Source organism: Falco punctatus, assembly GCF_963210335.1.
Source record: "Falco punctatus genome assembly, chromosome: 21".
In the NCBI taxonomy this organism is placed as follows: domain Eukaryota; kingdom Metazoa; phylum Chordata; class Aves; order Falconiformes; family Falconidae; genus Falco; species Falco punctatus.
The window spans coordinates 177256-201605 of record NC_137601.1 but is presented as its reverse complement, the minus strand read 5'-3'; the positions used below and the strand labels follow the sequence as shown (position 1 = coordinate 201605).

General features: G+C 51.4%; 4 protein-coding genes and 1 long non-coding RNA gene across 23 annotated transcripts; 3 read left to right on the top strand and 2 right to left on the bottom strand.

The window, feature by feature from the left end:
- The first annotated feature begins 2035 nt into the window (after window positions 1-2035).
- LOC308056004 (C-type lectin domain family 2 member B-like) lies at window positions 2036-7038 on the top strand. Of its 10 annotated transcripts, XM_080370750.1 has the most exons (7): window positions 2225-2242; window positions 2405-2425; window positions 4282-4466; window positions 4850-4960; window positions 5266-5447; window positions 5738-5841; window positions 6207-7038. In XM_080370750.1, the coding sequence occupies exons 3-7, from the start codon at window positions 4349-4351 to the stop codon at window positions 6343-6345; spliced, it is 654 nt and encodes a 217-aa protein (XP_080226876.1). In that variant the 5' UTR covers window positions 2225-2242; window positions 2405-2425; window positions 4282-4348; the 3' UTR covers window positions 6346-7038. The 10 variants fall into 10 exon arrangements, with proteins under 10 accessions (XP_080226879.1, XP_080226877.1, XP_080226875.1 ...); XM_080370753.1 differs by lacking the exons at window positions 2225-2242; window positions 2405-2425 and adding an exon at window positions 2036-2176; XM_080370751.1 differs by lacking the exons at window positions 2225-2242; window positions 2405-2425 and adding an exon at window positions 2060-2200.
- LOC308056001 (killer cell lectin-like receptor subfamily B member 1B allele A) lies at window positions 7036-12821 on the bottom strand. Of its 2 annotated transcripts, XM_080370735.1 has the most exons (7): window positions 12711-12821; window positions 10184-10382; window positions 9365-9481; window positions 8909-9049; window positions 8329-8483; window positions 7794-7903; window positions 7036-7387 (listed from the first exon to the last, which is right to left on the bottom strand). In XM_080370735.1, exons 2-7 carry the CDS (start codon window positions 10254-10256, stop codon window positions 7222-7224), a joined length of 762 nt encoding a protein of 253 aa, XP_080226861.1. In that variant the 5' UTR covers window positions 10257-10382; window positions 12711-12821; the 3' UTR covers window positions 7036-7221. The 2 variants fall into 2 exon arrangements, with proteins under 2 accessions (XP_080226861.1, XP_080226860.1); XM_080370734.1 differs by lacking the exon at window positions 12711-12821 and having other exon boundaries at window positions 10184-11243.
- On the top strand, window positions 12768-17023 carry LOC308056006 (C-type lectin domain family 2 member E-like). Of its 2 annotated transcripts, none has more exons than XM_080370755.1 (5): window positions 12768-12890; window positions 14430-14528; window positions 15258-15430; window positions 15841-15947; window positions 16388-17023. In XM_080370755.1, the coding sequence occupies exons 1-5, from the start codon at window positions 12785-12787 to the stop codon at window positions 16551-16553; spliced, it is 651 nt and encodes a 216-aa protein (XP_080226881.1). In that variant the 5' UTR covers window positions 12768-12784; the 3' UTR covers window positions 16554-17023. The 2 variants fall into 2 exon arrangements, with proteins under 2 accessions (XP_080226881.1, XP_080226882.1); XM_080370756.1 differs by lacking the exon at window positions 12768-12890 and adding an exon at window positions 12930-13192.
- A 2092-nt stretch (window positions 17024-19115) lies between these two features.
- Window positions 19116-22717, bottom strand: LOC308056008 (butyrophilin subfamily 1 member A1-like). 7 transcript variants are annotated; one of them, XM_080370759.1, is made up of 4 exons: window positions 22579-22717; window positions 21473-21595; window positions 20588-20690; window positions 19116-20182 (listed from the first exon to the last, which is right to left on the bottom strand). In XM_080370759.1, the coding sequence occupies exons 3-4, from the start codon at window positions 20661-20663 to the stop codon at window positions 19671-19673; spliced, it is 588 nt and encodes a 195-aa protein (XP_080226885.1). In that variant the 5' UTR covers window positions 20664-20690; window positions 21473-21595; window positions 22579-22717; the 3' UTR covers window positions 19116-19670. The 7 variants fall into 7 exon arrangements, with proteins under 7 accessions (XP_080226885.1, XP_080226884.1, XP_080226889.1 ...); XM_080370758.1 differs by lacking the exon at window positions 22579-22717 and adding an exon at window positions 21733-22230; XM_080370763.1 differs by lacking the exon at window positions 21473-21595 and having other exon boundaries at window positions 20588-20682; window positions 22579-22714.
- A 38-nt stretch (window positions 22718-22755) lies between these two features.
- On the top strand, window positions 22756-23849 carry LOC308056016. 2 transcript variants are annotated; one of them, XR_013924673.1, is made up of 4 exons: window positions 22763-22837; window positions 23153-23198; window positions 23478-23587; window positions 23768-23849. It is a non-coding gene; the product is annotated as an uncharacterized lncRNA (long non-coding RNA). The 2 variants fall into 2 exon arrangements; XR_013924672.1 differs by lacking the exon at window positions 23478-23587 and having other exon boundaries at window positions 22756-22837.
- Window positions 23850-24350: the final 501 nt, after the last annotated feature.

Sequence of the window (24350 nt, the reverse complement as noted above, 5' to 3'; positions counted from 1 at the left end):
GATCCCCAGTACCTGGGTCCACCACCTGGGAGGTCAGGGTGGGGTCCTCACCTTCCGTTGGGTCATGACGGTGTAACCTTCATCATCCTCCATCACTGATGTCAAGGGCGTGTGAAGTGAGCGATGGATGGAGAAGGAGGGAAGCTTTTCTGAGCAGAGGTGGTGCGGTTAGGTGAAGCTGGTGGAGGAAACCCTCACTGCTCTTCCTGCTGCACAGCGTAGCCCTCTGCGAGGTGCAGGCTCCGGTGGGTGGGTGGCACGGGGCTGGGGGGGCTGGGGGCAGCTTGTGACACCTTGCCTTGGCAGGCTGCTGAGGCCTTGGGCTCTTCCTTGCCAAGAAAAGGTAGGAGACCACCAGGAAGCATGAGGAACCTCAAAGTGGGAAAACACTGGATGCTAAAGGAGACAGCACCAGCATCCTTGATGATGTGGGAGCGCTTCTGCTTCTCCCAAAGAATTCCGCGGCTAACCACAACGCTGTGGTGGTGGGGTTTTTGCAGCCTGCTGTCACTTTGGGGAAGACCCTGCCCGCCACCTTGAGTGACCTCCTGGGTCCGGCTGTGCACGGTCTGGTGCCCCTTTTTTTCCCCTGTGTGTTGCCTTCACACCTGATGGCATGAAATTCACCACCGTGACCCAGGTGATGCCCTCCCAGGACCAGCAATAGGGGGATACCTGAATCTTTGACCCCCAGGCTCTGAGTCTTGGGGCTTGTGACTGGAGCGGGATGTCCTGAGGGTATCTTCTATCAGTATAAGCAGCAGCAGCAAGACCCAAAATAATTTCCTGTGACTCGTATGACTATGGTCTTACCACCGGCCTCTTGACTCAGTTCTCCTTGTGGAAAGCGTACGTCATCCCCGGGTGCGCGGCTCGCTCGTGAGCATCTTCACTGGATGCATCTTCAAGAGGTTGAGGGTTGTGTGGGTAGGCGATGATGAGCAGCCGCCTCCTTGCCCGGGGACACGCTGTCTGTGGTCGGGGGGCTTGGCACACTAAGGGGGTGGCCACACTGATCACCCCCGACCCATCTCCACAGCCAGCTCACCCAAACGATGGTTTTGCAGATGGCTAGAGCAGCATTTAATTTATATAAATATTTTTTTTTCTTCAAACAGGGAAAGTGGGCGGTTTCTCTGGGGAAAAGGGGGGAGGGGGCATCACAGAGGGTGCAAAGAGCCTCCCAAGCCCCAAAGGTCTCCAATGCTCCAAGACAGGGACCACATAGTGCAGGGATGTCACCTCCAGGTACACGTTTCCAAGAGAATTTGAAGGCAGAAACTGGTGGGGGATGGCAACAAGAAACAGTGGGTTGGGCCCAAACCCAAACGCATCCCGTTAAGAACAAAAATCTATCTTCATCATCCTCGCTGCAGCTTGCTCCATCTCCCCCTTCACTGGTGCGCCCCCAGAAGAAGACCCTGGCCCTGTCTCTCCCGCATCACCCATCAAGCAAGGTGGGCAGCCCCTGGTTTGATGAGAAATGAAGAAATCACCATTCCCATGAGGCAGGGCATGGGGTGAACCGGGATCTACCAGCATCAGCCAGAACCAGCACCCAGCAAGCTCATCGCTCCCGAAAAACATCGTCCTTTTTCTGGAGGGAGGAGAGGCTGTTTCAGGCGGCCCACCAGCTGCCATGTGTCTGCGGCCAGACGACATCCCCGCCACCTCCCGTGCTTCTGCAATGACAGCCACGGGGGTCCCCAAAGGTAGGGCGCTCCCCGCGCGCTTGCTCTCCCTGCCTTCATCCTCCCAGCGCTCCTCTCACCTACACGTTTAATTTCACTCCTTTCTCCGGCGAGCGCTTCCTTCTCTCCCCACGCCAGTTTTCCTCCCGGTCTGTTGCTTTTCCTCCCCGAGCGGCGAGCACCGGCGCAGCTGCAGGGAGCGGCTGTGCCCGCAAATCGCCTCAAGCCGCTGCGAAGGGGGGAGCGCGGAGCCCGGGGTGCGCTCCCCGCCGGCCGGGCGCGCAGGCATCCCCGCTCGCCTGCGCGGAGCAAAAAGAGCAAATGAAAAACCCCAAACCACGCACCGATACCTGGAAACTCTTAAGCACGGAGCACGGGGCACCGCTCGCTTCTGGGGGTGGCGCCTGAGCCCCCGGCGGCGCCGGTGCTGCGGGGCGCTGGGGAGCGCTGGGGAGCGCTGGGGAGCTGCCGGTGCGCTGCGCGGGGTGAGCTGCGTGGGGTGAGAGCCGGTGCGCTAAGGGTGCGCTGCGCGGGGTGAGCTGCGCGGGGTGAGAGCCGGTGCGCTGCGCGGGGTGCGCTGCGCGAGGTGCGAGCCGGTGCGCTGCGCGGGGTGAGAGCCGGTGCGCTGCGCGGGGTGCGCTGCGCGAGGTGCGAGCCGGTGCGCTGCGCGGGGTGCGCTGCGCGAGGTGCGAGCCGGTGCGCTGCGCGGGGTGCGCTGCGCGAGGTGCGAGCCGGTGCGCTGCGCGGGGTGAGAGCCGGTGCGCTGCGCGGGGTGCGCTGCGCGGGGTGCGCTGCGCGGGGTGAGTGCGGAGCTGGGCTGGCTGCGAGGGGCTGCCCACAGACAGGGCTCTTCGGGGTGTGTGTGTGTGTGTGCGCGCAGAAAGAATCGGGCAGCCAAATTACAAGCGGCAAATTGAAGGGAGGAGACCCCCCCCCATCCCCCCCCCCACCCCACATCCCCCCCCCCCCAGACTGTCGCTGCTGCTCAGCCGGGCTATTGAGGCTGTTGCCCCCACGGCTGCCCTGGCTCCCCCGCCTGCGCTGCTGCGGGTGATTTCAGCGGACACGTTTCTTCGGCTGCTTCTTTTTTCCGTTCCGCTGTTTTCGCAAGAGCTTTGGGGCGCTGAGGGGCGGAGGGCTCAGCCCCTTCCAGCCAGAGGGGTTGCTTTCGCTGGAAGGGAATGAAGAAAATCGTGGTGAAAAGGGGCAAATAATTACACCATTAAAAAAAAAAAGACTTAAATATATTTAAATTCAGTGGAATGAATAGTGGTTTGGGAGCAGATGGACTGAAAAGGCTGGAAACCACGGTGGGCTTGGGCAGACTGGGCAGGAGCTCAGGCTGCTCTGTGTCACGTCTTAATTTTGGGGGGTTTTTGCGTGTGAAAAATGTGAACCTCTGTGGCGTCGTTTTTAACGGACTTAGTTTCATTTTTACGTTTATCATTGGAAAGCTGAACCGAAAACGCACAGAAAGTTTCAGTTTGATACCAGCGACCTAAACAGGTCGGGTAGGGACATTTTCAAGGAACCGACTTTTTCTTTCATTTCCCAAGTATTTTCTTTATGACGCAGCATGGAGCAGCCCACGGAGGAAATTCTAGCTCCCACCCAGCTCGTGGCAGCGAGGGGCCTCTGCTCTACTGGTCCCGGCACCTCCAGGGATGGGGGAGCATCACCCTTTCCCAGCCCACCTTGGTTGGGGCTTTTTTTCTTCTCTTCTGCCACATTTCACCCTAAAACTGCTTCTGAAACGCTGTTCCCCAGCACGGCTTCAAGCATTTTCCTCCTGCAAATCCCCTGTACAGGGAAAGGGAGTTTCTTGCCGCTTTTTTCCCTGCTCTATTTACTGACAACAAAGACCTGCCCTGACCTTTAGAGCTGGTTCCCGGAGCGAAATGGTACAGGAATGCACTTCGTAAGACCAAGGGAAGAAGCAAAAGCTGTTGTAAACCGGAAGCTCAGATATAGGAACTCAGATTAAGGTCTTTCCAGAGAGCAAAACAAGTTGTTTTTAGCATGAGCAGCTGGTCTAAATTCAGTTTCCTTTCCTCCTGTGGGTTTCTGGGGAGGGGGTCAGACCACGAGCTCCGCTCTGACCCGTCGGGGAGCTTGCTCCCTCCCTTCAGCAACTGCTGATGACCCCTTAACAGGCTTGTGTCCTCTTGTAAACATGTAAACTGCTTTTGTCAACTGCAGATGGTTAAAATTTTTCATTTTTCTTTTAATATTTAAACTCCCTTTAAATTTCTCTTTTCTCCCCTCTCCCCTTATCTTGTCTTCTCTTTCTTCCTTTATCTTTCCTCTTCAGGTTTTCTCTCCCTTTATCTTTTCTTTTCCACCCTTCTCTTTTATTTCCCCTCCCCTCTCACTGGGTCTTTCCTTCTGGCTTTCTTTTCTCCCTTAACATGCTTTCAGCATCAGACGAGCACGCTCCCCTGCCACGGCTTCACATGGTACCTCTTGCCCCTGAGGCCTGGGGGTGTTGCAGAGGCAAAAAAAGATCCTCTGGAAGCTCCATGGGATCTTGAAATGTAAGAGGCATGGCTGGCTGTGGATTTTTCTCAGCCTTTTCTTTGTTGACACACAGCCTGAGCCACGATCCCTGCAGACACCAGTGGATGTGAGCCCCCGGGTCAGGCACTTCTCTGCCCACGATGGGGAAAGGAGCCCAAAAGCAGAATTCTTCAGATCAAGAGGAAGTGTTGAACAATTGCAGTGATGCAGAAAAGCAGCACAAATGGGGTAATGGCGAGGAAAACCCCAAGGATCCAGGTGAGGGCAAGTGGTGGGAAGAGCATCTTGCCCTGGTGGAGCACCAGTGGGATGGGGACGGAGCTTTCGGGTGGGTACGGATCAACCCAGGCACGTCTGCACTACATTTCACATGATGTGGCCACCTCTAAAGGCTGAAAAGCCCTAAATCCATCCCTAGGTCCTCAAAAGCATATTGGTGCTTTTGAAGGGGGACATGTTTGCTCTCCCCACCTTGCGGGCAGCCCCTTGAGCCCCCTGCAAGCTCTCCTCACCCTTCCGAGCCCCAGAAAGGTCCCTGTCCCAGCCAGGGCGCAGGATGGGCTGAGGATCCAGCAGAAAAAAGGGCAAAGCAGGGGGAAAAGGACCCAGCTGAGCCCCTCGCCTATTCTTTCCTCCCCCAGGGTCCAACACCAGCAAGTCAGCCTGGAAAAGATCCCACTCAGTGCGTGTTTCCGTCATGGTGTGTGTGATGCTCATGCTCCTCGTCTTCACCCTGCTGGTGACCTTGACTGGTGAGTCCCGTGCAGGCATCCCCCACGGGGAGGATCCAGGCCAGGCAGCTCTGGTTTGGGGAAGTGGGGGGATCCCGGGATTTTCCCGGCATCAAGGGATGCTCCCTAAGCAAAGCACCAAGCCTGCTTCAGGAGGGACCTGCTTTTTCCCTAAACCATGGACCGGGTGTCCTGGCTCCTCACTCAGTTACACTATTCCCAAGGGCATCACCCCCAATTTCCCCCCAGAAGCTTCAAGGAAAAAAAAAAATCCAGTTGTCCTGCTTTTTAAGGCTGCCTGTGCATCTTGCCTTTCTCTTTTTCAGTTGTCCGTGTGGGGTCCAGCTCGCCCCAGCCAGACTTCTCCCATGTGTGTCCAGACACGTGGCTTGGTTTCCAAGGGAAATGCTATTATTTTTCTGAGGATGAGAGCAATTGGACCACCAGTCAGGAAAGCTGTGTGGCCCTGGGAGCTTCGCTGGCCTCCATAAACACCATGGATGAACTGGTAAGAATGGCTGCTTGAGCCCCTGCAGTAGTTACCAGGGTGGGAAACATGGGGAAAACCAAACCAAACTAAACCAAAATAATAAAAAAAAAAGAGATTTAAAAAAAGACAAAAAATCCCCAAACCCAAACGAAAAAAACCTGCTTGGCCCCAGATTGCACCCAGTGCTGTAGCCAGGAGCAGATACCTTGGGGAAAGCACCATCCCTGGGTGGGGTGATGGACACAGGTGGAGGAGAGGAGGCGGAGGAGGCAAGAACAGCTGAAAGACGACGTTTCTTTGATTTAAAGGTTTTCATTAAACGCTATAAAGGCGAAGCTAACCATTGGTTTGGGCTGCGAAAGGAGAAGGATGAGAGCTGGTGGTGGACCAACGGCACAGCCTTCAACAACTGGTTGGTCCCTCTGTCTGCGTTGGGTGCTTGGAGTTGGCAACTGGGGCAGGTTTACTCTCTTGGTGTGGTTTGAAACGGCCCCGGGGGGGACACGTTGCATTGCTTCTCCCATCTTGGATGGGTTTTCTTGGAGGCTCTGGGATGACCCGTTCTCCTGCCACCATGTCCGAGCAGCTCCTGGCTTTCCATGGGATGCCTGGGACGGAGCAAAGATGCTGCACACCAGCCCCCTATTAGACACCCTCAGCCAAACGCCATCCCTTCTTCTCCTAGAGAGGAAATTCCAGCTTGCCTTCATTTTTTTTCGGGGCTATCCTTCTTCCTTTCCTGCTTTTCTTACTCTCCTGGTGGTGTCGGCATTGCAGGTTTGAGGTGCGGGGTGGTGGACCCTGTGCGTACCTGAACCAGGAGAGGATCAGCTCATCCCTGTGCCAGACCAAGAAAAACTGGCTCTGCAGCAAGCCCGACAGCTACGTCCTCTGGAAGCAAACAGCATATCCATAGCAAAACGTTCCCAAAACAGGGGCTTCACACCAGCAGATCGAGCAGAAGTCAGCAGTTCGGCAAATCCCTGTGTCTGATTTTATCACCTGCGTTTATAAGCTTGTATTTCAGTGAAACTTTCTCATCAATACCTTTCTTATCGTCTTTGACAAAGTTAGACTCTCCTGGGTCTGTCATTGCTGTTGGACCACTGCATCAGAAAAAGCTTGTTTTATTTGTGTTTTGAGATCAGTATTTTGCCTGTGAGCTGGCCGGGCCAGTAAGTGACTCACTTGAGTTGAGTTTAATCCCTTGTTAAATTTATTAAAGTGATGGATTTGCACGGGCTTGGAATGCTTTAGAGTTGAATGTTTTTGCAAAAACCCCAAAACCCAACCTTGCCCCCAAAACCCCTTAAAACCTCAAACAAAAGAACCCCAACCCAAACCCCGCCCCCCTCCAAACCAACAACAACTAATCTCACAACTACAAAAAGACCCAGAAGACAAAATAACCCACCCCAAGACTCAGCCACCCTCCTGTGTCCTGGTGCTGATGCTCTCCGGTGCGCCCAGGGAGGCGCATGCCCGGCAGCGCATCCCTAGAAAAATTTTTTGACTTGAGCTTTGCGATATTCATAATGTCTTCTGTGCCACCCATAGTCTTTATTTTTTTTACAAGCCTGCCTTATTTCAATAAATTGAGGAAAGCTGGTTTTATAGGTTTTTATTGATGTCGTAGCTCTGCGCCCCTACAGAATTGTCTTGACCCACATGGGAAGTGGATTTGCAAACCCTGAAATCCCCCCCAGAGCCGTAGGGGCGAAGACGGGGCGGACGTCACCCCAGATGTTGGCAGCAAGTGTCTTGCAGGCTGGATGTGTGGGATGGGCACGTGTCAGATGGAGCCATCACATTTCTCCCCGCCTTCTGCCATCAGTGGGGAGAGCTGGAAGGGCTCTTTTTGGCAAACCCACTCATGTTCGCCCTTACAGGTATCGATCTCCAACATCGCGTCTTTCAGCGTCCCGCACCCGTCATCCGCCTCCTGCAGCGTGCCAAACCTGCAGGACAATGATTTTATTGCCCCAGAGGAGCCAACTCTTCCAGGCTTGCACAAGAGGGCGGGTGGGGAGGTCCTCTTGCCCTTTTCCTGCCACCGTCTTGTGGTGCTACAAACACCACCTCGCCGGTGGTGGCCCAGATCTGGCGGCAGGTTGCTGTGCTTGCAGTAAAACCCGCAAGGAGCATGCGCGGACCGTTAAAACCCGTGTCGGTTGCATGGATACGGTGGGACGTGTTGGGTTACCGTGCTCCGTAAACCCAGCGCTCGGTCTGCAAAGCTGTGGCAGGATGAGTACAAGACCGTTGCAGGGACCACCAGCTCTTGGCAAGGTGGATCAGGGCACGCAGTGATCTGAGATGGAGCAAAGCTGCTTTTCATGCCAGCAGGTTGCCGGGTACACTCACATTTTGGCGTTAAAGGGTGTGTGGTCCACCCATATCCAGCTCCTACGGGATGACATTAACCCGATCCACACTGGCTGCGCGCCTCTGCCTGTCATATTCTTGATGTACTCCTGAGAAATGAAGGCGGTTGGTTGCTCCCAGAATCTCTCCGCGGAGAGTTTCGTGGAGCGCAAAGCCACGGAGTTAACTCCGAGTCATTTAACCCCCAAGCAGAAGGGATGCGAAGGTCTCCTGGGCTTTGAAGAGCTGAAAACAGCTTCAGTTCAGCGCCCCAGACACCAGTGCCTCCACCTGGGCTCTGCATCCCTCCTCTTCCTCCTGTGCCACCCGTGGGTGGGGGGACATAGAGGGGCTTCAGGTGACAATTCAGCCCCTTCTTCTTCCCCGTCACCCCTTAGGAGACATCAGAGCAGGAGACAGGCGAGAGCCGGTTGTATCCCCACACCTCCTGCTCCCGCGCTTAACCACTCCCCCGCCCACCCCCCCAAAAAAAAAGACTTTCAGGACTTTTTCAAGCCTTCTCCTCTATATTTACCTTTTCTTTCTCATTCCGGAGCACTACCAGCTGAGACTCCTGATTTTCGCAGCCCTTCTTGCCCCGAGTCCACTCTCCCTTTTCCTTGGAAAGCTGGTAGCACATGTCCCCATGGAGCTGCCAGTTCTGGGGACACAGCTTGCAGCCAGCACAGGCTGAAGAGGAGAGAGAACCATGAGACACCCCAAAGGGTGGTCAAGGTCTTCCCCAACCACCAGCCGAAGGGCACCAAGGGCTTCCTCATCCCACAGCCCGGCTCTTTCCCCATCCTTCGGGGCTTTTTCACACTGTTGTGGCTTTTCCTGCTCGCCCTGCAGCTGGGTGACCGCGAGGATGCTACCGGCTGGTTGGGATGGAGGAAGGGCGGTGAGGAACCTCCTCCCTAGGGTTGACCCTGGTCCTCCACGGAGGATGGGTCAGCAAAAACTGCATGCAAAGAAATAATTCTTCCTTGCCAGCTCCTCTCTGCTATCACAGCCTCCCATCTCCAGGGGCGTTCCTTGCAGTTGGGTGGGAGGGAAGCCCCGCAAAGGTCCCACCTCAGCATCTCCCAGCAGAGCTGGGTGGGAAGGGAGGTTACCTGTGAGGTTCTCCTGCTGGGACTTGCAGAAATACCCCATCAGGGATGCCAACACGCATCGCTCTGTGTGGTTCCTTCCCCAGGTCTCGTTGCCTTGCCGGGGAGCGACCGTCGCCGCCGGCTGCAGACAGCCCTGAAAAACTTGGAGGAACAACCTGGGGTGAAAGACTGCGGCCGTTTGAGGGTAAAACCCACAAAACCAGGTAGGGCTGGGGTTGATTTTGTGCAATCCTCTTTTTTTTCCCTGCTGCAAATGCACCCGATTTGTTAAGCCAGCCTGAAAAACATGGCTTGTGTCCTCCACCCTCGCCCAGGGAGTTACTCTTGGTGGGGGACGTGTCTAGGGGCATCTTCATGGGGCAACCTCGTCCCCTCCGAAGGCTGAAATGAAACCCGATTTCCCCTCCGAGCTCGCTCACTGGGGTTTTGAGATGTAGATAAGAGCTGGTTACTCACCCTGCCTGCTCAGCACCGCCACCAGCACCAGCAGGATGAGGTGCCCCAGTGCACTGGCTTTGAGGAGGACCCCATGCCACCGTGGGCACAAGGCAGGAGTGAGAGCGGCCACCTTTGCTGAAAAAAAACAAAACAAAACACATTTTCACATGAAAAAGCTGGGGTTTTTAGAGGAAAAAAAAGAAACACCCCCACCCCACCCACCCCCCTTTGTCAAGCCAGCAAGCTTGAGCAGAAGTTTATGGCTGCTTTGCTTCCTCAGAAATATAAATCACTACTGGTGGGGTCCAGAGGTGGGATGCAGACATGAGGGCATCACCTAAGGGTGGGTTTTCAGGTGGTGGAGGGGCTACAGGCAGCCTTGGGCACCCACCAGTGGAGCTCAGGCCTGAAACCTTCTGCAGCTGGCTTAACTTAGAGCAGGAGGAACCCACTCGCGGTGGAGCTGGGAGCCGGCGGGACACAGGTCTCTCCAGCGTCTCCACCAGGATCCCCTGCGTGGGCTCAGCAGCAGTTTTCCATCGAGGTGCATTGGCCCGTGTCGGGTGCCCCGGGACCCGTTTTTTGCCACAAGTCGGCGGGTCTCAGAGGTGAAACTCTTCAACCTCCAGATGTTTGCAAGCTTCCCTCCCCCCCATCCCTTCTGCGCAGTTTTCCCCTCTGTGCCAGCCGGGATCCCACCGTCGGGGGTGTTTAATCCAGCCAACGTTTCCCATCTGTCTTGGAAACCTCCACATGGGGATGGACAAGCAAGAACCCCCCAAAGTCTTCCCAAAGCAAAGCTCGGAATAAGCGCTTTTTCCCCAAAATAACACTTACTGTGACACTTCTTGGCAGAAGAAAAGCTCTCCCCGGGATGTCTTAAATCAGCATAAACTATTTCCCCAGCCATGATGGCTCAGGAGGTTGCGAGAGCGTCTGAAGAGTGAAGTTGTTCTTGGGCAACCTCACCTTATGACCGACTCGCTTGCGCCTGCGTCCAGCTCCAGGAAATGGCATCGTCTGGGCCTTTTATTTCCTTTTGTTAAAAAAATAAATATTAATTTTAGATATGTATCTCCAACAGGCTTCCCTTGTAAATTAAGGTCAGCCGGGGGTAGGTGTCCTCTAGCCAGGAGGAGGTCGCATGTCTGGAGGTGCAGAAACACCTATGGGCGTAATGATCGCACCGAGCAGGCGGGAAAACATGCAGAGACAAAAAAAAAAAAAAAATTAAATTAAAAAAGCCTTTAAATAAGGTTTTCGAGGGTCAGGCTGAAGCACATCAAGGCTGGGATCAGCGTGGCCAGAAGCAGACAATCAGGTGACTCGGCAGCGGGCGATATTTCATGGTTTTTCCCCAGAATATTGGCTGCCAGCGACTTGAAACGGCTTTTGCTGTACGCGGCTGTTTCTTCTGCTGCTTTTGATGCAATGGTCAGTCTGTTCTACCTGCTGGCACGGAGGGTTGTAAAAGCACGGGGCGCGCAGGGACTGCCCGGCTCTGGCACTGGAACGAAGCAGAGTGGGTTTTTTTCTAGCCGTTTCCTGCAGGCTGCTAATTAATTTGATCCTGTTTTACTGTCTTTTTTTTTTTTTTTTTTTTTTAATTTATTTCTTTATTTCACTTTATTTTGTCTTGCTTTATTTTACTTCTGCTTTACTTATTTCGATTTTTATTTGGCAACCTCCCAGCCCCGGCAGGTGACTTTAGGGCATCCAGACGGATACTGCGTTTCCTCTTCTCCTGCAGGTTTGGGACCATCGCGCAGAGCAACCAGCAGCACGGTCCCCGGCTATCCTGCCCTTTTTCCCTTCCCTTTTCCTCTTTTTTTTTTTTTTCTTTTTTTTTTTTTTGCTATTGACCCCATTTGCAGACATCTTTTTATAGAGATAGAAACAAGTTTGTTTTTTTTTTTTTTTTACACGTACCTAAAAGACAGCAAGAAAAACCCCAGAACTTTGCCCCAGTACCTGTCAGCAGCAAGAAATCAGGTAAAAGCAGAGAAACCCAAAGGCTGCAGCAGAAAAAGCGTGGCCTTTCTAAAATTTTTTTTTTTTAATGCTTTCTTTTTTTCAATTATTTTTTTTTCTCTACCTGCAGGCTTCATTAGCCCCATGGAAAGTTTTTTGTGGTGAGCTGCTTTACACTTCACTCTTCCTGCGCTCTGCAAAAGCGGCGGCTCTGATGGTGTGTGATTATTGCTTAAAAAGAAAAAAAAAAAAAAGAAAACGGAAAAAAAAACCGTTTTGGGGTAAAAACCTGGAGTTGGATAGCTTAATTGCAAGAGCACTTTTTTTTTAATAGTGTTTTCCCTGTTGGATGCATTTACTTGATGACCCCATTTATTGGGGGTGGGGGGAGACAGGATCAGTCTCGGCTCAAGGATGCAAATTTGAGGGGGGCAGTGGTGTGGAAAAAAGATTTTTATTATAAGAAAATCATAAAATGAGCTGGAGGGAACAGCCTGCTCATGCACCTCATAGCATCCTTGAGGTCCCTTTCAGGGTACCCCAGCACCCTGGAGCAAAGCGATCTCCAGCAGCAAGCATTTTCCCCTCCTGCACCCCAAAAAAAGCATTTTTTTTGGATAGTTTTTCCTCCCCAACTGGAAAAAAAAAAAAAAAAAGGCTGGGAATGCAGGAAAAGGAGGTGAAGAGGGTGCGGGGTGGGAAACTACAGCAGCTTTGCTCATGGGCAGCCCCTTCCCCATCTGCCCCGGAGCATCCTCATGAAAATCCCCTGGAAAAAAAAAAAAAAACCAACAAACAAAATTAAAAAAATATTTAATTCTTTAATACTTTCTATTTCACATTTCTTTTGGCAGGAGAGGGTTGTGCCTCGGCATCCCGCTTGTTCCCACCAGCTGGATCCAGGTAAGGGGGTTTGGGATGAGCTGGGGGGAGCTGGACTCCAATTTTAAACTGGGGGGGGGAGGGGAAGAAAACTATAATTGCAGGGAGAAAATAAGTGTCGTTGTTAGGAGAAAGCTTTCATTAGGAGGAGATTTTAATAGGGTGGGTGAAAACCGATGTCCTCTAAAAAAAAAAAAAAAAAAAAAAGTGTTTTTTGTTCAGGAAAGCAGCTTCGAAAAACACAAGAGTCGCCATCGAACGTCTTATCATGCTGCTCTCCACCGAGGCAACCACTCGTCCCGCGGAATTGATGATGTTTATTTTCCTCCTGCAGCATCGTGCTTTGCGCTGCCTGCCGCTACCGCGAACCGGCAGCTTTGATTTAATATAACGTTGAGATTGGATTGGGTCGGCGTTATTAGAATAATTTTGTAGATTTTAGAGAGATGAGAGGATTTGTAGAAGCAGCGTTCCAGGGGTAGAAAGGGCGTCTGGGGCAGGCGGTTCCCACCTCTGCCCGCGGATGGTCCCTGTGGGTCCTGGGGGGAGGCTGAGGACCGGCAGCCTTCGTCGCACCCGTGATGGATGGAACCTCGTTGGCAGGTGGGGCGGCGGCAGCGGAACCCCCTGGGAATGAAGGGAACAAGGGATTATCCCGGATTTTTGGGCGCGGAAAGGAGCAGGCGCACAGGTAACTGTGGAGCAATGAACTGGGTAACCGCTGGGCTTTGCTTTTTTTTTTTTTTTTAAATACTTCTATAATTCAAGAACAAAAAACAGCTGAGGTAAGGGAGGGGGGGAGTTGCTGTAGGGGGGGGGGGGGGAAAAAGCTTTTTCTAGCACTTCCCTCGGGGGAAAATTTTTGTTGACCAGCAGATGGGATTTTTGCTGTAAAGTCTCATTTCAACCACTCCGGGCTACTCTCGTATGTGATTAATCCTTCCTGAGGCACCGTTTCTTCTGGGTCTTTTCTTTCCCCCCCCCCCAAAAAAGGTACAAATTTCTGCTTTATTCTGAATTAGAATCAAGGAATTTTAGAACAGCTTGAAGTGTTAAAAAGACACACACACACACACCAAAAAAAAAAAAAAAAGCCTGGGATTTCAGTCCAGTTTAGACACATCAGCAAAATATTAATCCCTGCCTTCCCTGCAGCATTGCCCTGTTTCAGTTCTCCTGACCCTTCCTCCCATCTCCATCATCCTCTTGGTGCACAAGGTGGTAGAAAAGGGGATTTTTGGATCTTTTCCATCACCTCTTTACCCAGGCAGGGACTAAGATTTTTGGGGATTTTCTTCCCCCCCCCGCCCCCCCCCCCCCCCGGCTTATTTCTTTTTTTATTTATTTGTTGGGCGGGTTTTTTTTTTCAATGTCTTTTATTTTATTATTTGGCAAATTTTGCTGCTGACTCGCTTTCTAAGACTTTTTTATCCATGGGGAGGAGGGGAGCAAGAGTAGAAGGGAGGGTTTGTCCCACGAGGTTTGATGCACGTGGTAGGTGGGGACGAACAGGGGGAAGCTCGAAAGAAAAACAAGGGAAGTCTCACGGGCTGAAAACACTGAGATTTTTTTAGTTAAAACCCTTAGGGCACAGAATTTTCTTTGCTCATGGTGAGAGGAAAGGGCATGTTGTGGATCACAAGATGCAGAGATGGAGTGACCACGACTCGGATTATTTGCAAGACCCAACGTGTCTCAGTTTAGGTGGAGAATGAAGTCCACTGAGCTTTAATAATGAAGCAGAACGCAGAAATTACAGCATAATTTGAATTATGGTGCATTTCAGAGCAGGAGTTTACAGCTGGAACTGGGGAGACTTAATGTTCCAGACCAATAACGTTCCCCTGCTAAGGAAGCGCTCCCCAAAGTAAAAAAAATACAGAATTTTATTCTACACGGGGAAGAATTTTTGCAATTTCTCACCCAAAATGACAGCAAAAGCCCACCTGGCAAGGGGAGGAGACTAACCTCTCACCCTCTGGGCATCAAACGGTGCCTGTGCTTTAGGAAGCCTCTTCCAGAAGATGCTTTGGATGAGCATCACCCAAGTGCCCAGACGCGGCGCTCGGTGCTCTCCATGATGACTCGATATGGGAAGTTTCCATTAAAAGTCCCTTTCACCCTCAAGGAAAAGGAGAAAAAAACATCTTTTGGGCCAACAGCCTGGACCTGGAGCATGTTGCTCCCATCGGCACCCCCTCAAAGGCATTGAAGGTCTCTTCTCCTGCAGGTTACAACCTTGAGATGAAGCCAGAGGCGCGTGTTGCCTGCCAGGTGACAATGGCGGTGCTGTTCGTAGCTCTGCTCATCACAGCCATCACCTTTGCAGGTGAGTATCGAGGTTTTAGCCTCACGAGGAACATCTCTGAGATGCTCTGAGTTGTTGCACGTGTGCCAGATCCACCTCCGTGGTCCCAGGGAAGACGCAGCCCAACCCAAGGTGTTGTCCTCCAGGAGAGGGACGTGTCCACAAGCAGAGAAGCCTTTCTACAAAGACCAAACCCATCTCCTCTGTGTAGGAGCTTGATATCGCTTCCAAACCTATAAAAAACAAACGGAAAGAGCAGTGTCACGGGTACAGCCGCCTGAGATTTCCCAAAGGTGCTTTTTTTCAAAGAAGGGACCGTTTCTCTGCTGCTCGTCCAAGCAGGAGATGTTGGCATGAGTCCCACCAAGTCTGCAGGAACGAGGCGATTTTTTTTTTCTGTCCTTTGCCCATCTTCTGCGTGAAGGACAGTAGCAATACCTAAGGGCACATGTAGGGATAGGGCTGCTCTGGAACTCCTCTTAAAACTTGTGTCTTTGAAGGTCACCACCCTGTGAAGGTATGGCACCCACGTTTCTTGTCCAATGCCCCCAGCTGGGCAATGACTTGAGTTTGTTTTCTTCTTCCAACCCCCCCGATGTATCTCTTGGTCTCTTGATTTTTCTTTCCTCCCACCGCTGAGGCAGATCCAAGATTTTTTTTGAAGGACACGGGGTGGAGGACGACCTTCCCCACCCTGGTGAGGCAAGGGGAAGGTGCCGCTCCCTGACGCTGTTGCTCTATCGATGACAGTGCAGGCTTTTCAGCCGCGGCCGAGACCCTGCTCTCGGTGTCCGTTCGACTGGATCGGGTACAGAGGGAAATGCTACTATTTTTTGGAGGTTCAGCAGAACTGGACATCCAGCCAGGACAACTGCTCGGCACTCGGTGCTTCCTTGGCCATGCTCGACAGCTTGGAAGACTTGGTAAGGAGACATGAGGGCGTGCTTAGCACGGGGGGGGGATATTTGCCACCGTTTGACGACTTTGCTCTTCCAGGACCTTCCTTGGAGATGTGGGGCAAGGGGATGAGGACCATTGTTTTGTTGAGAGTAGGTTGTCATGGGTGTCTTCACGTTTCTCACCATCATCAACCAATGCAAGAACTATGGAAACACCACCACCACCCCTCCCCATTTCTAGGCAATAATAAAGCTCTGCCTTAAAAATTACACTTTTTGGTAGCAGATGGAAAAGTTCAAGCACCGAAGGAGCACGAGCAACCAGTGAAATGTGGATTACGGGTTGGAGGGAGGTTTCTGCAGGTGGGGACCTGCTGGAGATGTCCTGAAGCCCTGTGACCTGCCGCAAAGCCTTTCTCTCTCCTCTTTTTCAGAACTTCGTGATGAGATATAAAGGCGTCTCGGAGCACTGGGTCGGCCTTTCTCGGGAAGACAAGGAGCAACCGTGGAAATGGGTGAACCGCTCGCGTTTATCTCACCCGTGAGTCTGGTTTTCATCATTACGTCGTGGGTCGGTCTTTCCTCAGCCCCAGAACCAGCATTTCTTCTGGCACTTGAGGTGCAGCCAGAGGTGGCGGTGGGACAATGTTTGGGAAAGGCAACGTTGTGTCCAGAACTTGCTTTTCCCCTCTGACTCGAGAGGTGGAAGTGGTGCATTTGGGGGGGGGAAACACTCCTCATTTGATGGTTTTGGGTTTTTTTGGTTGTTTTTTTTTTTTTTTTCTTGCAAAGTGTTTGGTTTCCGACGGTCAGCCTGGAGTGCTGCCAAACCAGAAATATTTTGGGGCGTAGCGATGCCCATGAGGATGCCTGAGAACTGAAGGGGGGGGGGTGGGGAAGCTAACGCGTGATTTTTTTTTTTTCCCCCCTTTTTTCCTGCTGTCCTCGCCTGAGGTGGGATGTCTTCGTCTGTCCCCCCAGGTTTCAGGTCCGTGGTGGTGGTCTCTGTGCCTACCTGAACGACAGCGGGCTCAGCTCCTCCCGCTGCAGCGCCCGGAGGAGCTGGGTTTGCAACGCGCCTGAGCTGCAGAGCCCAGGCAGGAGCCGCCAGACGAGACGGGCTCCAAACCTTTGCATCGGCTCCTGAGGGGCCGCAGGGAGCGCTCCCCAAACCCACACACCACGGGGAAACCAAAGAAAACCCCAGAAGAAAGGTTTGGGCTTCTTCGAGGAAAAGAACAAATTAAAAAAAAAATGGGTTTGGGTCTTTCCATGTGCCTCGAACCCACAGGATTCACCCCTGCGGCGTCCACCAGATGGAGGTGGCGTAAAAACACCGCGTGACAGATTTCCCAGGAAACCTCCAAAAATCCGTGGGTGAACAAGCAAAACTGTGCCCCCCCCCTTTTTTTTTTTAAAAAAAATGTGCAATTTTTAAAAAATTTTTTTAAATTTTTTAAAAATTTGCAATTCCTAATTTCTGTGTCGTTGCACCAGGTGCTGCTGAATTAATGGTGGCAATTAGCATATTATATATATTAAAATTTATATAGAGAATTATATAGAGAATAGAATTATATAGAGAATAGAATTATATAGAGAATTATATAGAGAATTATATAGAGAATAGAATTATATAGAGAATAGAATTATATAGAGAATTATATAGAGAATAGAATTATATAGAGAATTATATAGAGAATAGAATTATATAGAGAATAGAATTATATAGAGAATTATATAGAGAAAAGAATTATATAGAGAATTATATAGAGAATAGAATTATATAGAGAATTATATAGAGAATAGAATTATATAGAGAATAGAATTATATAGAGAATTATATAGAGAAAAGAATTATATAGAGAATTATATAGAGAATAGAATTATATAGAGAATTATATAGAGAATTATATAGAGAATTATATAGAGAGGGTAATAGAATTAATAGTGATTTTTAGTGGCTGACACTTTGGAGATGTTTTCTGCACAATACATCGCTCCCATTCGTTACAGACCGAGTAATTATTTGTGTTGATTGTACACAATAAAAATTGACCCTTGGTTAACGAACTGTTCTGGTGCTGCCCTTGACCTCCTGCTTGCCTGGAAGTGCTGTGGAAAATGCTCCAGCTGGTGCCATTTCCCGATTTTTTTTATTTTTTTTTTTTCTCCCCCAGCCTTTGCACATCAGCACGAGGGGAAAAACCTCCTGCTTCAGGTGCATCAAGCATGGGGGGGGGGGGGGAGATCCCCGACACAACTCTTCTCCCACCCAACCCGGAGCATCTTTTAGCATCGCTGAGCTCCTCAAGCACCCGCCGAGCACGTTAATTTTTAAAGCCTACCTGCCATTTGTTAAAGATGCTCTCCAACAAGCAAGGCGTGGGTGAGTTGGGGTGAAGTTTTCCACGGTTTCTTCGTGGCTTCCTGAGACGTGGTGTTAGGACACCTCCACGGTCTTAAAATCGTTGGCCAGGGTTGGGATTGCTCCCCGCATCAAAGCTGTCTGCGAAGCTTTTCTGCCTCCTGCAGAGCTGGGAAGGACCCCTGGTTCAGCTGGTCTGGGGGGGTTATTAAATAAAACCCCTAAATGACTAAAGAATTAAAAATCCAAAGAACTAACCCCCCTAAAATACTAAACAACTACGCACGCGCACAAAGTAAAGGACAAAAATCCTAAAAACCTAAAATACTAAAGAACTAACCCCCCCCCCCCCCCCCCCCCCCAAATAATCAAAATTTCAGTTAAAACTTTATTTAATAAATAAACCAATTATTTTTAAAGGAAGTGAATGGGCATCCAGAACCACCCTGGTCCATAGTACCCCCCTGTGGGCCATTTCTGTTACTGCTTGCAATTATACCCTGAAATTTTGATATTTTTTTTTTTTTAATTACACCTGCTTGCTTTTGCATGTTCGACAGGTGGAACCAGGCTGCTCCCTCATGCACAGCCAGGCTTTGCACACACGGTGCCGAAACCGAGGAGCATCTCTCACCCTGGAGATGATGATAAAGGAAAAAATATTTTGAATTTACCCCCCAACCCCTGGGAAGTTACCCTGGTGAGGGCATTAAAAAAAAAAACACCAACCAAACCCCCAGAACTGGGAAAAAAATTAACAAATGAGGAATATTCTCATATTCTTTGCCCCCACAACTCACCAGTGTTCCCTTCTCCCTTCCTCCTGCCGCCTGCTCCAGCGCAGGGAGATGCTTCTCTTGGCGTTCACAGCCAAGAACCCAAACACCAGCAGAAAATGAGTGCAAATCACTTTGTACAGCATCTCATATTCCCCTGCAACCCACAGCTGATTTATTTTATCTTATTACTTACTTTAATTTTTTTTTTTTTTAAGGCTGCTGACAGCACTTTAGAGTGGTCCTGGGAACAGTTTACATCGACTTCCAGTTCCCAACAGAGCCATGCCCCAGGAGCAGCATACCCCCAGCCAGGCACCCTGGTAAGTCACTTGGTTTAAATTTAACTTTCTTGTTTCTGATTTAACGTAAACGCGGGTCATTTGGTTTGGGATCCCGTGTAGGCAAAGCCCTGGGGGGGCTCATGGGGCCCCCAGGAAGAGTTGGGAGGCAAAGGCAACCTTTGGGGTCCCATATGGGGCAGCCCTGAGGGGCCAGGAGAGCCTGGCGGTGGGTCAAATGCAGAAACTTCCTCCTCTTTATAGGAAAAAAAAAAAAAAAAACAAACCAAAAAAAGTATTTATTATATTCTGAGCACATTTATAATCAATCACACATTAATTACTGAGAAATACATACTGAGCGTGGCAAAGAGCAGAAGAAAGTGAGGGGAAAGTAAGCATGAGCACAGCCTCAGGATGGCAAAAATCAATTTTAAGCTGAGGTAGTGGCTGGTAGTAACGCACGGCCGGCAAAAATTCCGATTTTAAATTGCGTGTGGAAGCCCAGCCAGCGACCAGCGTCAAGGTAGAGGAAAAGAAACCTTCAGAGGGGGCCGAGCTTGGGAGGGAAAAATCCAAGTTTTCAGCTTAAAACCAGCTCAGAGAAGCCCAGCTCCCATTAACGACCTTAGGACGAATTAACAGCAGCAGCTTTCAGGTGAGATGAGAACGCACCGAGCCGGGACCTGAAACCCCCTGGCTGTAACCCAAACCAGAGACATCTAAGGTGGAGGTAGGACCATCAGGTGAGGTCAAAATGACTCCAAGACCTGGAAAATCAGAGCCGAGGGGCATCAAGGAGCATTTGCAACCACCTTCACGGGGATCCCGCTGGCATATCAACCCTTGGGGGACAGTCTGATGGTGGAGAGGAGCACGCAGAAGTAGGGGAAGACCCTCTCCCCACTGAAGGAGGCCACGGGGAAGGTGAAGATGCGTTGGCGGCTGCCAACAGCATAGAAGGAGACCTGTCCCAGCTCGTAGTCCAGGTAGACCCCGATCTCCCCGTTGAGGAGCGGGACAGAGGTGTTAGAAGGAGCCGTGAGGGCCACGCAGAGCTCATCATACTTCTGCAAGCCCCAAATCTCAGCGCTGGGCTTGAAGAGGACCCGGCCTTTCCTCTGAACCGACTCACGGGCCACCCCAACAGCCCAGAAGCGCCCATGGGCCTCCACCTCCCAGTAGTGACGGCCTGAGGTGAAGCCCTCGCTGCCCAACATGCACGGATCCGTGTCGAACTGGCCTGGACCCTCAGGCCACCGGCGTCCAGGTCTGCCCCAGGTGGCCTCTTTGAGGTCCTCGGAGAGGATCACCTCGGGACCCGCTGTGGCTGGATCCAGGGTCACATCCACTGGTGAGCAAAACAGAGAAGGCGTTAGAAGCCCAACTCAGGTGCAGCAGATGCAATCCCCCAACAGTCCTTTCACTGGTTACTTTGCAAGGAGAAAGAGCGTGAGGTTGGAGACGGAGGTGGGAGATGGAGGACCTCCTCCAGGCAAAGCTGGAAGTAACAGAAGATGGAGGTGGGAGATGGAGGACCTCCTCCAGGCAAAGCTGGAAGTAACAGAAGATGGAGGTGGGAGGTGGAGGACCTCCAGCTGAGGTTGGACGCAGAGGAGCCAAGAGGCGGAGGTTGGCGATGGGGAGATAGAAGGTAGAACTGGAGGATCTCCTACTCTAATGGACATCTCACTGAATGTAGCCCAGAAAACAGGAATTGGTACTTTTTTGTTCCTCTCCAGCTGCCTTTGGTTACCTTCAAACTGTTTCACTGTGTGGTAGTCCAAGGCAAGATCCCACGTGCGTGGCCGTGGTTTGAGGCAGAAAGCCATCACGCCTGCAACGTCCTCCCTTCCTGGCTGGAGACGCAGAAAAGGGAAAGAAAGAATAAAATTACTGCCCTGCAAAAGGGCACATCTCAGCTTTCCACCCCTTTTATGTCAGAAAGCAAACTAAACCACTGCATTTAATCAAAAAAACTGGAAAGAAAATGCCATTTTAGCTCCAGCAGTTGCAAAGGAACTTGGTTTGTTTACGGGAAGACCCACGGAGGTGGGTTAAAGCTATTAACTCCCCACTGACTACGAAGGGAAGATGAGGAGCACGTTGGGATGGACCCATCTGCCTTGGGGACATGATTACACCCCAAAAATCCCCATTCCTCGTGCTGGCTGAGGGCTTGAGGGATGAAGTCACCCTATATCCATCTCTGCCTCCACCATTCATTTTCTTGGGCAATCAAATCCTACGACATTTACATGAATGAGAAAAATCCTTGAAATTGAGATAAGCCGAGTCCACCTCTCCCCACATCCAGAAAAGTCCTGCAAGAAGTGGAGAAATTTGCTGCTGGCCCCAGGGGAAAATGTGTGCGGGGGAGATAAGGGCTGGCGTCAAAGGGCCTCAGATCCATCCTCCACAACCTGGCGTGTGGTTTTGAGTGCAAACAAGCAGTCACCTACAGCAAAGGCCACTGGAAATTAGTAACAAAGCCCCAAAATTGTTGAACACACCACGCCGCGATGCTAAAAAATAAAACAGGTTGCTCCTTTTCACACGCTTTCTGCAGCAAAACTGCAGAGAGGGGAATTAAAGCAGCAGGTGGATGAGTAAAAGTGGGGGAAAAGGTGGGGAAAATCACCTTTCAATGAAGATAAAAGCAGGAGTTGTGCCGTTTCTCACCCAAACTTCCCCGGCCAGATTGTTACAGGTAGATGAGAAGCAAAGAATAACCATGACCGAACACCACAAATCACCTTTAAATCTAAAAAAAAACACAAACCACAACATCCTGAGGGCAAAGCAGGGATGAGTCTGCTTTCCTTCTCTTATTGATAGGATGGGAAGAGTGCTCAAAAATCCCCTTTTCCCCCCAAAACACAGCAGGGCAATGTAACCCACCCGCAGCACCGGGATTTTCCCCTCTTTCCAACCTTTCAGTGTTTTCTTTGGCAGCACTGGCACCGCTTTGGGGTTCCTCCAGCTGCTTTTCCTCCACCAGCTTCTTCTCCACTTGGTTTTTTCCCCTCTCCTGGGATTTCCCCCCAAACCCCCCAGCCTCTGGCACAGGCTCAGCAAAAGCTCAGTCTCATCTCTGCCTCCACCAGCTTTTATCAGCCGGGGAGGGAGGAGACCTCCAATCTCCTGCTCACAGACGGGGCTGCGAGAGCTCAGACGCCTCCTGCACCCTCCAATTGCACCTTTTCCCCCCCTCATTGCAGGGCCATTTATTTTCTCAATGTAGGTGTCAGGGAAGGAGGAGGAAAAAAAAAAAAAAAAAAAGGCAGTGCAAAACCTGCGCATTCTTGCAATGCACTGCAGGGAAGAAGTGGGTTACATTTCTACTCCTCAAGTCCCCAAATGTGGCTGCAGCCCACCCCAAAGTCCCCAAATGTGGCTGCAGCCCACCCCAAAGTCCCCAAATGTGGCTGCAGCCCACCCCAAAGTCCCCAAATGTGGCTGCAGCCCACCCCAAAGTCCCCAAATGTGGCTGCAGCCCACCCCAAAGTCCCCAAATGTGGCTGCAGCCCACCCCAAAGTCCCCAAATGTGGCTGCAGCCCACCCCAAAGTCCCCAAATGTGGCTGCAGCCTGTTCTGCATGATGGTGCTGAGCAAGGGAAAGCAGAGACAAGGATGGGAGCAGCTTCCAGGCAAGGGATGAGGCAGCAAAGCCTGGAAATGAGACAGCCTAGGGGAGATAAAACATATTGAAAGGCACCGTGGGTGAGGAAATTTGCTTTTCCCACCTGTGAAGGTTGTGCCAGGAGCCGAGCGCGGCGGCTCGAAGGAAGGCCACCGTGCCAGCACCGGTTCCTTCTCACCGGGAGGGAAGCATGGCCATAGCATTAGTGTGAAACCTCCGTGCCGAGATCGGCCACGTCACCGCTGTCATCATCTCCAGGTGTCAAAGAGGCAAAATCCCCTTGGGACCAACCAGCAGCAATGGACAAGCAGCCAAGGGCTGCAGCCACGAAGCTTTTTGGGGGACCCGCTGAGACCTGCGAGGTAAGATCACCTTCCTACGACCAATCAGGCCTCTTCCCCCTAAAAAAAAAAAACAACCAAAAAACCAGCACAAAGTGAAAATATTTAAATTTCTTGGAGGAAAAACAAAGATACAGCACCAGTCCTCTTTGTGGGAGGAATTTAAAGTGAGACGATTCCTGCTTTCAAGGGAAGGCAGTGAGATGGCTTCTGGCCAGGAGATTATTTCCTTCCCCCCCGCCCCCCCAAATAATTTAAGATTTTAAAGGCAGGGTTATATAAATAAGCCAAGCCGATTGCTTTAACAAAAAAAATATATTTTTTTTATGCATTCAGGAGGCAATCCAGTTTCACCTGTGATCCCTAAGGCAGGCATTGGCAGGTGAGTGAAGAGAAGCGACGCCTGGACTACCTGGTAAGGGTCCCCTCAGCGTTTCTGCAGCCAAAATGGGTCCTTGGGTGTATTTTCCCCCCCCTCCCCCGCAAAACACACAGGATTGTCTCTACAACGCGTCCTAGTGCCCCTACAAAGCCCCAAACCTGGTCAGAGCCGCTGGTGCAGATCCTGAGCAGGTTTGGTGAGCGTCACCTCAACATGCAGCTGCTTATATCTCTGCTTTGAATAATCTTATTTTCATGGTGCTGCTTATTTTCATCCCAGGTCAAGTCCTGAATGGACGCTCATTAAAATGGAATTAACCCTTTATCCTGCTTGATTTTGGACCGACTATAAAAAGAGAATGGCAACAGGGAAGGGAAAAGAAGCATCAGGTGACACGCTTCATTACAGTCCAGTTATTAAATTAACCCCATCCCCAGCTCTGCCCCAGTGTTATGGCCCCCCTGACTCCAGCCAAAGCGCTTTGTCCGTTAGCTTGAAAGGGAAAAAATTCGGGTGTGGGGGCCGTGTGTGGACTCAGTGGATTTTTCTTTTTTTTCCCCCTCTTCCAGGAGAGGAGCGAAGCTGAGCGGTGCCACCTCAGGGCCAAGTTTGAGTGGCTGCGCCAGTTCCTGGTGGAGGAGGAGCAGGCAGTGCTGGGGCGGCTGGCAGAGCTGGGTGCCGCCTTCGAAGCCACCCAGGCAGAAAAATCTTTGCGGGTGGCTGAGGGGATCACACAGCTCCACAGGCTCATCAGGCAGCTGGAGGCCAAGTGCTTGCCCCAGGTGAGACCCCTCCTCCTTGAAAAGCTCTCCCAAAGTGCTACCTATGGGGTCCTGAACCCCCTTCTTCTCCCTTTCCCCCCCTGTTTTTAAGACAATGGGAACATCCAAAACAGGTATGTGGCACCTGGCTGCTTCCCCCACCTTGTCACCCCAGGTGTGGTGAGGGGCTCAGCTCGGTTACACATCCCTTGTGTGACATCTGTCTCCATCGTTTCTCTTCCCAGTTGGAGCGAACTGATGCTTCACCTCCCCCCCGGGCTCCCCCCCGAGCTGGGGAAGAGCCTGAGCTCCTGCCGCCAGCAGCAGGACGCTCCCCAGGAGGCCCTGAAGGAATTCAGAGGCATTAGAGATCGGGAGAATTTACAGGTTA